Below are 13945 nucleotides of genomic sequence, written 5' to 3'. Positions count from 1 at the left end.
CATAACCTCATTAAATGTTACAAACTATATAGCATGTTTCTCTCATTATTTGCCGTAATGTAGGAATTCAGTGCGCCTTGTTATCAGAAAAGTGCAGTATGCTCCAGAGAAGCCAGGCCCACAGCCGATGGCTGAGACCACAAGGCAGTTTCTTATGTCGGACAAACCTTTACACCTAGAAGCCTCCCTTGACAAAGAGGTAAGACTCTCTGGAACCTCAGCTGGTCATTAGAAGCTTCTAAATTCCTGACTATTGAGTGAAGACAACATCAGTAGGTACTGATGACTACTAACAGAGACAATGATAATGAGTACATCTAGTGTTAAAAGTAGAGCATTGCAACTGAAATGCTACAGATACAATGTTATGCAAAATTGAACATGTAACACTCCTTTTCTGTTGAGATTGACTTCACTTTTCCATTTGGTGTCCTAGAAGCCCCATAAATAATAACTATAATAATGGTAACTTCAAAATTTGCCTATTATAGCTAATTGTTTTCCTTTCAAATTATTGTAATCTCTGACCTAATGAAAACTCAGCAGTCTATGAGATAGTATTTAAGTTGTATCTCTCTGTTAAATAAAGCAAGTGAAACAATGAAACAAAATAAAAAATGCAAGTACTGCTAAAATGTGTGTATCGATTCAAAGAAATCAGGACGATGAAAATTGATAACATTTATTCAGGTTTTAAACCTGGTGAGTGCAGACCTAACCTATGTGACACTTGTTTGGAGGGCACTGTGAAAAAATAATAATGAAAAGATTACACACTCCACCTTTAAAACTGTGTTCATAATCAGCTCTCATAAAATTGGTAGAAGTCATGAAGTTATCTGATAGTTAAATGTTAATTGTGTTAATTTGTTAGGAATAGATATGACAGAGTTCCAGAATCTGATCCGGAAGTCCCCTTTCTTTAGAAAAAGAGATATATTGACTTATGCTTCCAGTAATCATTTTTTTTTGTTGTTGTTTGTTGTCTTTCAGATTTACTATCACGGTGAACCAATCAGTGTCAATGTCCATGTCACAAACAACACAAACAAAACAGTAAAAAAAATGAAGATTTCAGGTTATTCATTCATTTATATTGAATGGGCTATGCTTTTTCTTAAATCAAAAAGCTGATGGCAATAACACTTTTTATTGTTGTTATTATACATTGCAGTGCGTCAATATGCAGATATTTGTCTCTACAACACTGCCCAGTACAAGTGTCCAGTAGCAACGGAGGAATCAGAGTATGTAATCTACAAACCAAGCCACAGTATAAGAACACAATCTGCCTATTTAGGCTACTGACAGTTTTGTGCCCTTTTCTAGTGATATTGTGGCCCCCAGTGCTACATTGTGTAGAGTATATACTCTTACCCCTTTCCTCGCAAACAACCGAGAGAAACGTGGCCTGGCTCTGGATGGCAAGCTCAAACATGAAGACACAAATTTAGCCTCAAGTACATTGTAAGTTTTATCTCTCATTCTTCATTTGAACATAGTTTGTGGATTGTGTGATGGCTGACACAGGTTTTGGGGGGTTCATACATTCATGTCTCCATGGCTTTATTGTCTCTAAAGGTTAAGAGAGGGAGCCAATAAGGACATTCTGGGCATCATTGTATCTTATAAAGTGAAGGTGAAGCTTGTTGTTTCTCGTGGAGGGTAAGTCAGTAGTTTGATAATTTTGTGTTGCCTCTGACTCTTTAATCAATGTTTAAATTTAAAGGAATAGTTCACCCAAAAATTCAAATTCTGTCATCATTTACTCACACTTATGTCATTCCCGACTGATCTCACAGTGAAATTGGAAACTGTTGGTTCAATTTTCTTTAGCCTTTCTGTCTAAAATTGTTCTTACCAAAATGCAAAAACTGCCCCTAGTGGCCAAAGCAGTAAGTGTGGTTGGGTGCGTGAAATGTCCATGGAGGGGCACTAAAAGCGAGATGTGAAGGGTGTTATTTTCAGCCGTACAGGCTGTAGTTCAGTGAAGAGGATTGCATATTTTATAAACTGTAACTCCCAACCCAAACCTAAAACTAACAATCAGTGGAGAACACATTTGAATTAAGAAGGGAAAAAAGTACTATTTCTTCTGCTGAACACAAAATAATTATTTACAAGTAGCATGTCCATCTTGCTCTTTTTTATACAATGAAAATGAATTGTGACCACAGCCATAAAGCATGATTTTCAGTGAATAACAGCTTAAATTCCAGTCTTTTCCTCACAAAGCTTTTGTTGGCTTCAGAAGACTTGTAATACAATGCATTAATTATTTGGACTACTTCTATGGAGCTGGTTTGTGAGCATTGTGAACATTCTTCAAAACTTTTCTTTTTGTGTTACATGGAAGAAAGAACTTCATATGGGATTTAAACAAGCCCCTAATCCTAAGAAATAAATATGGTGCAAAACTGCACCTTTTATGGACATGAATGATACCACAAATCATGTGTCTTGTGGAGTAGGTTACTTTTCTTAGCAATCAGACTTTTTACATGGTGGACCATAAAACAGGCCAAATATATTAATACATTTTCTGTAGAAAATGCTAAAATCTAGCTAGCATTATTAGTGAAACTGTTCGAAGCATTTATTTTCTTTTGAGGGTAAAATAATTGCCAGTAGTCTAATTCAATTATGCCTTATTGAAATATAATAATATAATGTCTTTTTTTTTTCTTCAGGCTGCTGGGAGATCTTGCCTCAAGGTACCTGTGATTGCGTGTGTGTTTGGTTAAAACTTTGCTTTGGTGAATTTCATTGACTGGGATATACCATATAGGCTTCCTGAAAAGATTGTTTGCATTGTGCCAATTGTCAGTTATGTCAGTATCAGTTGTAAACATTACAGATTCCTAAAATACTAAGCTTTTAGCCAGAGATACAGGCAGGCTAAGACACCAATTACAGGACCATTTGTGCTGATCCTTTTAGGCTATTTTTTTCAGCAATTATAAGTGATGGGATAAAGGTGTGCGTAAAGCTTATTATAAAAGGGTAGAGTACTAGGTTTTATTTGGTTATTGGTTTGGTTATATTCACTGGATGTCTTACTCTGGTGTTTTGTGTTTCTCTATCAAGTGAAGTTGCTGTTGAGCTCCCCTTTACATTAATGCATCCCAAACCACTGGAGGAATCAATCTACAGAGATGGTGTGTGCCAGAATGCCTTTAGATCTACTTCCGTATTACTGTGGTGAACTAGTTTAAACCTATGATTTGTTTTCAGCAGGTGTGTCACTTTGATATTTTTATGATAATAGTGTAACGGCCACCCTGTTACAGATTGTGTTTTCCCGACCACTAGGTCACCTTTAAAGGGAAATGCCTATATAATGCTTCCTTAAACATAGATTAAGAGTGGGAAAAGCATGGTCAGAGCAGTTTGCCTGTTTTGCTCATCTTATGATGTAGTCTCCACACACCATCTGAGCGTTACGTGACAGCCCACAAAGGACTTTGTAAAGGTGTTGTAAAAAGCTAGGACTGTTAGTGTGCTGAAAATAATTTCCCACAAGCCTTGCCTATTTGGATTACCTTTTTGAATTGATTCTTTCTTAGATTTTGGATTTTCATCACAACATTACCATCTGGGACATTTCAAAGCTCCTTTCCTCATCAAACATACAGATAAGTAATTTGATTTATGGACTATGTATATTGTCACTATCCCTTGTTGTCTGTCTCGTGTTTTCTGTTTCACTTATCACGTTCCATGTCACGATCCCTTTGTTTTCTGTCCCGTGTTTTCTGTTTCACTCATCAATGCCGTCTCTGTGTTATTGTCCGCACCTGTTTGTTATTTTGTCATTATCGTGTCTGTTTATTTAAACCCCGCTGTTTTTCCTTTCCTTTGTCGATCATTGACGTTACATGTTCATTGCTAACCTCTCTCCCTGCTTTGCACAGTTAATGTTTCCTTGCTGTTCTTGTTCGTCCGAGGATTACCCTGCTGTTCTTGTTCCCCTCTGTTAACCCGTTCGAGGATCTCCCTACCCTTCGTGGATGTTCGCTAACTGCACCCCGTCTGTGTCTTATCTAGTATTTTAGTTTCCTTTTCCCATCGTGGACCTTTTATTTGCTCCTGTGTTTTGTGTCCTTTTCTTTTGCTTGTTAAATAAACTGCGTTTGGATCCAAACCTTCCGTCTGCCTTCCCCTGCATTCCTCACAATCATAACAGAACGATCGACCAACAATGGATCCAGCAGTTCAACGAGCAAACTTCCAACTACTCTGCTTTAAGCAAGAGGACCAACCAGTGGAAGACTACATTCACGACTTCCTCGAGCTGGCGAACGTCTCAGACTTCCCGGACTCAGCCCTGGTGGTCTTCTTCAGGGGCAATTTGAACGCTTCGCTGAAGGAGCGGTTGCCACAGGCGACGCGCGGCTGGACTCTCCGCGACTTCCTGGAGGCGACTTTGCTGGTCTGCGGCTCGCCGTTCACCGTGCGCGTCGCTGAGGAGGACCCTACCTCTCCACCCATGGCGGTGACTCTCCAGTCATCCCTAGCGCCCCCGGTCACGCCAGCCCCACCGGTCAGTGAGCAAACCCCCACGCCAGTCGCTTTCCATGAGCCAGCGCGGTCAACTTCCTCTGCCCGGAGGAGGAGGAGAAGACAGGCTTCCGCCTCCCGGCCCACGCCTGTAACCTCAAACGTCCCTGAGCCAGCGCCTGTAGCCTCGACCGTCCCTGAGCCAATCGCCAGTGACCTCAACCGTCCCAGAGCCAGCGCCAGTAGCCATGACCGTCCAAGAGCCAGCGCCAGTAGCCGTGACTGTCCAAGAGCCAGTGCCCCTCGAGCCTTCCAGGGCTCCGCCTCTCGAGCCTCCCGAGCCTTCCAGGGCTCCGCCTCTCAAGTCTCTCGAGTCTTCCAGGGCTCCTCCTCCCGAGCCTTTCAGGGCTCCGCCTCTCAAGTCTCTCGAGCCTCCCAGGGCTCCTCCTCTCCGAGCCTCCCATGGCTCCGTCTCCCAAGTCTCTTGAGTCTTCCAGGGCTCCTCCTCCCGAGCCATCCAGGCCTCCTCCTCCCTAGCCTCCCAGGGCTCCGCCTCTCAAGTCTCTTGAGACTTCCAGGGCTCCTCCTCCCGAGCCTCCCAGGGCTCCGCCTCTCAAGTCTCTCGGGCCTCCCAGGGCTCCGCCTTTCAAGTCTCTCGAGCCTTCCAGGGCTCTGCCTCTCGAGCCACCCAGGGCTCTGCCTCTCAGGTCTCTCGAGCCACTCAGGGCTCCGCCCCTCTAGCCTTCCAGGGCTCCGCCCCCCCAAGCCTCCTACAGCTCTGCCTCCCGAGCCTCCTACGAGCCTCCTACGGCTCCGCCTCCTGTGCCTCCCTCTGCTCTGCCTCCTGAGCCTCGCTCTGCTCAACCTCCTGAGCCTCCCTCTGCTCCGCCTCCAGAGCCTCCCTCAGCTCCGCCCCCTGAGCCTCCCACGGCTCCGTCAACCACGGCTCCACCCCCGGAGCCTCCCTTGGCCCTGCCTACAGAGCCTTCTATGGTTCCACCAACCACCACTCCGCCTCCGGAGCCTCCCTCGGCTCAACCTCCTGAGCCTCCCGAGCCTTCCTCGGCTCTGCCTCCAGAGCCTCCTTCAGTTCCACCTCCTGAGCCTCCCTCAGCTCCGCCTCCAGTGGCCCCCTCAGCTGCACCTTCTGAGCCTTCTAAGCCCTCGCCTCCCTCGGCTTTGCCTCCAGTGGCTCCCTCAGCTCTGCCTTCTGAGCCTTCTATGCCAGCGCCTCCCTCGGCTCCGCCTACGCCTTCCACGGCGCCGCCTCCCAAGCCTTCTACGGCTCTGCCTCCGAAGTCCTCCTTGGCTCCACCTATCACGGCTCCGTCTCTTGAGCCACCTTCGTCCCCGTCTCCAGAGACCACCACAGTTCCGCCTCCTGACCCACCCAAGGCCTTACAACCTGAGTCTGCCACGGCTCTGCCTGCCTCTGCTCTGTCCTCAGAGTCTCCCACGGCTCTGCTTGCCTCTGCTCTGCCCTCAGAGTCTCCCACGGCTTGGCCTGCCTCTGCACCGCCCACAGGGTCTCCTGCGGCCCTGCCTATGCCTCCTTCGGCGCCGCCACCCAAGTCTTCGACTGCTCCGCCTCAGAGGTCCTCCTTGGCTCTGCCTCACGCGGCTCCGCCAGCTTCCCCAGTGGCCACTCCTCCTCCCAGGCCCCCTGAACTGGCCCTTGCCCTATGGCCACCTCCTAGGCCACCTAAACCTGTCCCTGTCCTGTGGCCACCTCCCAGACTTCCTGAACCGGTCCTTGCCTTGTGGCCACCTTCCTGGTCTCCTAAACCCGTCCCTACCTGGTGGAAGCCCCCAGGCCACCTGACCGTCTGGAATCCGGTCCTTTTGAGGGGGGTTATGTCATGATCCCTTGTTGTCTGTCCCGTGTTTTCTGTTTCACTTATCACATTCCATGTCTCGATCCCTTGTTGTCTGTCCCGTGTTTTCTGTTTCACTCATCACTGCCGTCTCTGTGTTACTGTCCGCACCTGTTTGTTATTTTGTCATTATTGTGTCTGTTTATTTAAACCCCACTGTTTTTCCTTTCCTTTGTCGATCGTTGACGTTACATGTTCATTGCTAACCTCTCTCCCTGCTTTGCACAGTTAATGTTTCCTTGCTGTTCTTGTTCGTCCGAGGATTACCCTGCTGTTCTTGTTCCCCGCTGTTAACCCGTTTGAGGATCTCCCTACCCTTCGTGGATGTTCGCTACCTGCACCCCGTCTGTGTCTTATCTAGTATTTTAGTTTCCTTTTCCCATTTTGGACCTTTTATTTGCTGCTGTGTTTTGTGTCCTTTTTCTTTTGCTTGTTAAATAAACTGCGTTTGGATCCAAACCTCCCGTCTGCCTTCCCCTGCATTCCTCACAATCATAACATATATATTGCTTTCTTTCCATACTGAACAGTTGGCCTATATTTCATCCCCCTTTTTGCATACTGTTGTTTGTGTTACAGCATTTCATTTACCAGTTCATTGAGTTTCTCAATCAAACAACGTTTCATGTTTCAGTGCTTTATTTCACGAGTTGTTTATTGTAACTGTTTATTTTGCTGATTTATGTATTTTGTTGATTTGATTTACAAGGGTGCTTAATGCTTAATGAATGGGTCATTAGTTTGTTACAATTCATTTTCAATACAAATAAGTTTTGTTTAATTCCCATTGGGGCCCAAGTAGCTCATCAAGTAAAGATGCTGACTACCACACCTGGATTTGCAAGTTTGAATCCAGGGCGTGCTGAGTGACTCCAGTCAGGCTTCCTAAGCAACCAATTGGCCCAGTTGCTATGGTGGGTAGTGTCCCATTGGGTTAACCTCCTTGCTATAAATGTGGTTCTCGCTCTCGGTGGGGGCACGTGGTGAATTGTGCGTGGATGCCACAGAGAATAGCATGGGCCGCCACACGTGCTACGTCTCTACGGTAACGTGCTCAACAAGCCATGTAATAAGATGCACGGTTTGATGGTCTCAGACACGGAGGCAACTGAGATGTGTCCTCCGCCAACCGGATTGAGGCAAGTCACTACGCCACCACGAGGACTTAAAGAGCGCATTGGGAATTCCAAATTGGGGAGAGAAAAAAATGCCCCTTCAATTTATTTAGCCTACTGCCTGTGGAAATAGGTGAGCTGTTTATATAGTGATGGCCCATATGGGGGAGATATTTTCATTCATAGGTTGCTGTTTAATTAAGAGTCTTGTATGCCATGGCCGACCTCTGTTCAGGTACAGATGGTGGGTTTGAGCCCAGTCCAGATTTCACCACTGGCCCATTCGTTACTAGGAGAGAATTGTAAGAGAACTCCTCACTACATTCAGTGCCCTTTTATATAGACTCTAATGGAGACCAAGATTCAGAAGGTGTTAACTGTGAAGTGGATTAAGTAGATGATGACTTCCTCCACCACCACCACCATCAGATATAGACACAGAGCAAGCTATTATTTGTCCATATGTTTTCTCATTGGGCCTCTCCGGTAGTGCTTGTACCAAAAAAGGATGGATTTTGTTGATTACAGGGGCCTCAATGTTAAGACATACCTGGACTATCCAATGCCTTAACTCCTAGAGATCCTGGAGCCATTGCATAGAGCTTGGATCTGAAATGTGGACACTGGCAGGTGGAAATGGAGCCAGGCAGCATTCGTTACATCCTCACGTCTTTATGAATTTCTTCATCTCCCCTTTTGCCTGATAATTGCTGCTGCCTCTTTCCAAAGATTGATGGAGATGGTGCTGAAAGACCTAAAGGAAAGCGTTGTTTTGTCTATATAGACAACATGGTTTACTCCAAAGTTGAAGTCAAACCACTCTCACAAGTTTTCAGCGGTCTTCAAAAAGCAGGTCTGGCCCTTAACCTCAAGAAATGTAACCTGATTCAACAATCACTCATTTTCTTGGGGCATGTTGTGTCAGCAGAAACTGTGAAGATGGATCCAGCAAAGGTGAGAGCGAGTTTCCAACCCCTCAATTATTCAAAGATGTGGAGCGATTTCTGGGCCTAAGAGGGTGTTATCACTGATTCATCCCCCGTTTTGCAGAGAGAGCAGCGCATCTGCATGCATTGAAACAGAAATGATCCATGTGGGTCTGGTCTGAACACTGTCAAAGGTCCTTTACTGACATAAAGAAGGCACTGCTCCTGTTATGACTCCTCCTGACTTCTCTAGACCATTCAAAGTTCAGACTGATGCCATCCAAGTTGGTCTTGGAGCTGTGTTGACCCAGGAGACTGATGGTGAGGAATGTGTTGTAGCCTCCAGATTACTTCATGGTGCTGAAAGGGCATACTGTGTCTGAAGTGTCAAGTAATTGATATCCAAAGCTACAGCTCAAAATAAATGTGACCCCAACAAAGTAAATTACACCTTGGGAAACGGATATCCATATGGGCCACCACTAAATAACCATCTCACCTATTTCCACAGGCAGTAGGCTACATAAATTAAAGGGGGATTCTAACTGTATTTGGTTGAAGTATTAAATAACCATGAGAGTCGTAACACAAACCAATGAGCACATTCATGAAACAAAGCACCCTTGTAAATCAAATCAGCAAAATACATAAATCAGCTAAATAAACAGTCACAATAAACACAACTCATAATCATGAATTAAAGTATTGAAATATGAAACGTTGTTTGTTTGAGAAACCCAGTGAACTGGTAAATGAAACACTGTAACACAAACAACAGTATTCAAAAAAGGGGAATTAAATATAGGCCAACTGTTTAGTATGGAGAGAAAGCAATACAGTATATACACAGTCCATAAAGCAAATAACTTATCTGTATGTTTGATGAGGAAAGGAGCATTCTTTAAAATGTCCCAGATGGTGATGATCTGATGAAAATCCAAGAAAGAGTAAATTCAAAAAGGTAATCCAAACAGGTAAGGCTGGTGGGGAAGCGCTTTTAAAAAAACTAACAGTCCTTAACAGTCCATGATTTTTACAAAGTCCTTTTGTGGGCTGTCTGCAAACTCCAAACAAGTATAAATTAACTCGTATTCAGACACACAAAAGAAAACATTCTTCTTCTTCTTCTTGTTTTACGGTGGATCGCAGACATATAAGTGTATTACCTATAACCCAAATGGACCATTGACACCAATCTACATACAATCACCCTTAATTCTTAAACCCGCAAAGAGGCTGAGGCTTCGTCCGGCGCTGCGTGTTCAGCTCCTCTGTTCCCACACTCAGCCCCCATGGAAGGGTAAAATAAATGAAAATAAATTAATAAAAAATAAATATAATAATAATAATAATAATTTTTCTTACATACTTGTATACATTTGTGCAAACCTGTACTTCCCAAATACTGTAACAATAATGAAGTTATGTTTCTACCAAGATTTAATACATTTTTAATAGTAAACTGCTCACCCTTATTTACTAGTTCATGCTTCCACTCATTCCTTTCAACAGTATATTTCCTACAGTGCATTAAAACATGTTCAACTGTTTCATTAACACCACATATCTCACATAGACCTGTTGGATGTTTGCTTACTAAGTGCATTGTGCTGTTCAGCCTTGTGTGTCCCAATCTTAATCTTGAAATTATGTTCTCCTCAAATCTGCTCCCATCTGAAACTCTTCCCTTACCCACTACTGACTACCATAGTCATACCATACAAATGTCTACCTTTTTTGTCAGTGTCCCAAATACTGTTGCCATAATTTCACAATATACTTTTTGATTATTGACTATTTCTGACGTACTAAAAGGAATCTGGATATCTATCAACTATCTCTCTCTCTCTCTATGGCCTTTTTTGCTAAAACATCAGCCTCTTCATTACCTCTCACCCCAATATGAGCTAGTACCCACAAAAACTGTACCTTTATACTATTTTGGTGAAGAGAATATAATTCTTGAGAAATCTCTATTATCATATCTTGTCTAGTTTCTGACTTTTGCTCATTAAGACTTAGAGCTGAACTAGAATCTCAGCATATTATTGCTTTAGATATTTTAACCTCACTAATCCACCTTATTGCCATAATTATTGCAAGGAATTATAGGAGCATATCTGAATTCTTCCAGTCTCATACCTTTTACTAATTTCCCCACACTCCATCCAAAACTATTACACTCTTTCTTCTCATATTCCCAAGTAGGCATCAGTACCTTTTTTTGTAGGGTGATTCCCACTCTGACCTCTTAGATTTACCCAATAAGAATCCATTAATTGTTGTCTTCTTATAATCAAAAGCATTTCACACATCTGTACTTGAAGAGCTGAGATTGGAGAAGTCAAATATGCTCCACAACAAATTCTTAGGGCTTGAGACTGAATTCTATCCAATTTAATTAAATAAGATTTATTTCCAGAACCACACACTATGCAAATATAATCCAATATAGATCTTATTATAGATGTATATATAGTTTTTAAAGCCAACCTATCTGCACCCCCATTCCTGTCCTGAAATACACCTCATTACATTCACTACTTGCTTACATCTTCCCACCATATGTGCTCTCCAGGTTAATCTACTATCAAACCATACTCCTAGAAACCTTATTATATTAACACATTCCAGTTCTTGTTTATATAATTTTAATTTAACATCCACCTTCCTCTTCTTATTAGTAAAAAAATTAATTTTTGTCTTTTTCACTGAAAACTTGACTCCATTATCCCCTGACCTCTTTTCTACTTCATTTATCGCACATTGCATTTTCTTTATATTATATTCTATATTCTTTCCTTTAAACCAGAGTGCCCCATCATCAGCAAACAATGATTTCACCATACTTGTATGTATTCTTGAGAAAACATCATTAATCATGATGATAAATAAAAGTGGACTTATTACACTGCCCTGGGGTGTTCCATTATCAATCATAACACTAGAGGATATAAACACGGTAACCTTCACCCTAATTTTCATCCCGATTAAAAATTCTTTAACCCAATTATACGTTCTTCCTTTTATATTAATCTTTCCCAGCTTTATTAATAATCCCTCCTTCCACAGCATATCATACACCTGAAGAAAACAGCTATGACACTTTCCTTATTTATAAATGCCTTCCTTATATCAGCTTCTAAAGATACTATTGGATCCAAAGTCCCTCTTCCACACCTAAATTCACTTTGATAAGGAGCTCTCTTTTTCCAAATGATAAGTCAATCTATCTGTTCCCCTCTTCCTCTATGCTCAAAGAAGCATAATATAGGCATTTCCCTTTAAAGGTGACCTCTAGTGGTTGGAAAGATAAATTACACAACCTGTAATAGGGTGACCATTACAGTAGATGCGATAAGATGTACAGTCAGTAAAAATTAATTCTGTAGTCCAGTGTCAAAGAGCTTTTTTTTTTTTTTAAAAAGGCAATTAAAAAAGTTACTTACAATAACACATTGAATGAATGTTACAGGTTCAAAACTAGTTAAACTCTATGAACAGCATCTTCCATTACAAGCCGTCAATTTACACATAAAATAATTTTAATGTGTCCCTCAATTTGTATAAAGAAGTAACAATTGTGTTCAGAGGAATGGATTTACTACAAAAGCATAAGGGGCAAGTGTTTTAGGGAGATTTCGTTTTGTGTTACTGTTTCTTGTTTTGTGAAGCTGAAGTTATTTCTGTTGGTGGATTTTTTTTCCATGTACACTAAAAATGTGCTTCATTGGAACATCTAAATAACTACTTTGATTAAAGTAAAAAATATAATTTAAAATAATATTCCGGGTCAGAGACTGTTTTGGAGAGATGGGCCACTTCTATTCAAATGAATGTGAAAAATTGGAATGGTGAACTAAGAAGCTCTAGCACCCAATGGTCAACGGATGTAGAAAGGAAGTCCTGCCTTACAGGTAAAAGAGCCAATCAACTTTAAGATACCGACAACGCCTGTCAATCATCATGCTAACGTGCATGTGCTATATTAGCTATATGAGCTGGGAAAATTGTGTGTTTTAGCATAAAATTAGTTAAAGAAACACAATATATGATCCAATATTATAAAACGTTATTGCTGATTTGAAATAATGTTCTATAATCGAAATCTTGACCAACAATTTTTTTGATTTTGGTGTTCCCCCATTCAAGTAGATAGGAGCTGCACTGTCATGACTGCAAATAGCTTTCTGAGAGTGTTCCAAAGACGGCAGACATTGGAATTAGTTGCTAGAATGACTTTGTCTGGGTTCAATACAAGTTAAGCTCAATCGACTGCATTTGTGGCACTATGTTGATTACTACAAAATTTATTTTGTCTCGTCCCTCCTTTTCTTGAAAAAAAAAGCATAAATCAAGGTTACAGTGAGGCACTTAACTGTACAATGGAAGTGAATGGGGACAATTTTAATATTATTTAATATTTCTTTAAAATCACTGAATCAACCTGAATACAATATGTTACAGCAACAAAACATTTTTATTGGTTACATCCAGAGGCATACTGGCCATCAGGAAAACCAGGACTTTTCCCGGTGGCTGGCCGTGAAATGGGGCTGTGATATGCAAAGTGAGCCGCAGTATGGGGCCGTGATATGCCAAAGGGAACAGTGAACCACCCCCCCCCCCCCCCGCCCCCCCGGTTGACAAATTGACACATTTTCTCCAGGGCCAATTTTAGTTCTCCGTCCATCCCTGGTTAGATCATGGAGAATTAGCTCTTTGCTTTACAACTGGTCATGACAACAGTTGTAAAACTGCATATAACATTCAAATACATGGTAAGTGCTAACTTAAGTCTAATGGCTATACATTTGAAACTTATTGTACATATTTTAATGATTACCCCAATGCAATGTCTTGCCATATAGCCCACTGAGCATTGCTACAATTTTGCTTGTTTTTACAAACTGAGGGGATAGTCAGAATTATTGTCTGTGGTAATCTACAGCATGTCACAGATTTTTTCAGTAGAGCTTAATGTGTAAAATTTTGCCAATTCTGAAGTTCGAAACTGAATAATAAAAATATCTTTATGTGCAGACACCTTATTAAAATGAAAGTTCTTTAATTCACATTAAGTCATTTCCAAAATCAGAAATATAGTATGAGACATGAAAAGACTGCCACTACAGACTGTCAATATTCTTCCTTGAACTTGTTTGTTTCAGTCCCGGAAAACGATGCCCCCATTGACACAAACCTCATTGAATTCGACACAAAGTAAGTCTTTTATCTTTTTTATTGGAAAAGCTAATGATTTACTAAGCTGGAGCTTTTTGGTTTGCCAGTAATGCAAAGTACTCAGCTTACACAATTATTCCTATAGGAATTTCTGATAGCACTTTATTTTACTGTGTGTGTACTTCCCAGGAACATGGGAAGTACACACCAATAGCAGTAGAGAATTAAATATATTTGTTTTTGCTTTTAGATTTTGTACTGGCATTAAAACTTGTCACATGCTTTTGCAGGAATTAAAAAAGTGTTATCAGTCCTAACTTAAAATTACTTTCAAGTTGTTGCAAGT

The 13945-nt window shown here is 41.8% G+C and overlaps 1 protein-coding gene across 1 annotated transcript in view; it reads left to right on the top strand.

The window, feature by feature from the left end:
* Nucleotides 1-13945, top strand: part of arrb1 (arrestin, beta 1) — an 82167-nt gene that overhangs the window by 66911 nt on the left and 1311 nt on the right. Inside the window, exons 8-15 of the mRNA XM_052109621.1 lie at nucleotides 64-199; nucleotides 994-1078; nucleotides 1175-1247; nucleotides 1330-1467; nucleotides 1582-1665; nucleotides 2691-2714; nucleotides 3088-3158; nucleotides 13587-13638. Coding sequence (XP_051965581.1) covers nucleotides 64-199; nucleotides 994-1078; nucleotides 1175-1247; nucleotides 1330-1467; nucleotides 1582-1665; nucleotides 2691-2714; nucleotides 3088-3158; nucleotides 13587-13638 — 663 coding nt within the window. The remainder of the gene's footprint in view (nucleotides 1-63; nucleotides 200-993; nucleotides 1079-1174; nucleotides 1248-1329; nucleotides 1468-1581; nucleotides 1666-2690; nucleotides 2715-3087; nucleotides 3159-13586; nucleotides 13639-13945) is intronic.

This window comes from Xyrauchen texanus, chromosome 38, assembly GCF_025860055.1.
Source record: "Xyrauchen texanus isolate HMW12.3.18 chromosome 38, RBS_HiC_50CHRs, whole genome shotgun sequence".
Taxonomy (NCBI): Eukaryota; Metazoa; Chordata; class Actinopteri; order Cypriniformes; family Catostomidae; genus Xyrauchen; species Xyrauchen texanus.
This window is presented reverse-complemented; position numbering and strand designations above follow the sequence as displayed.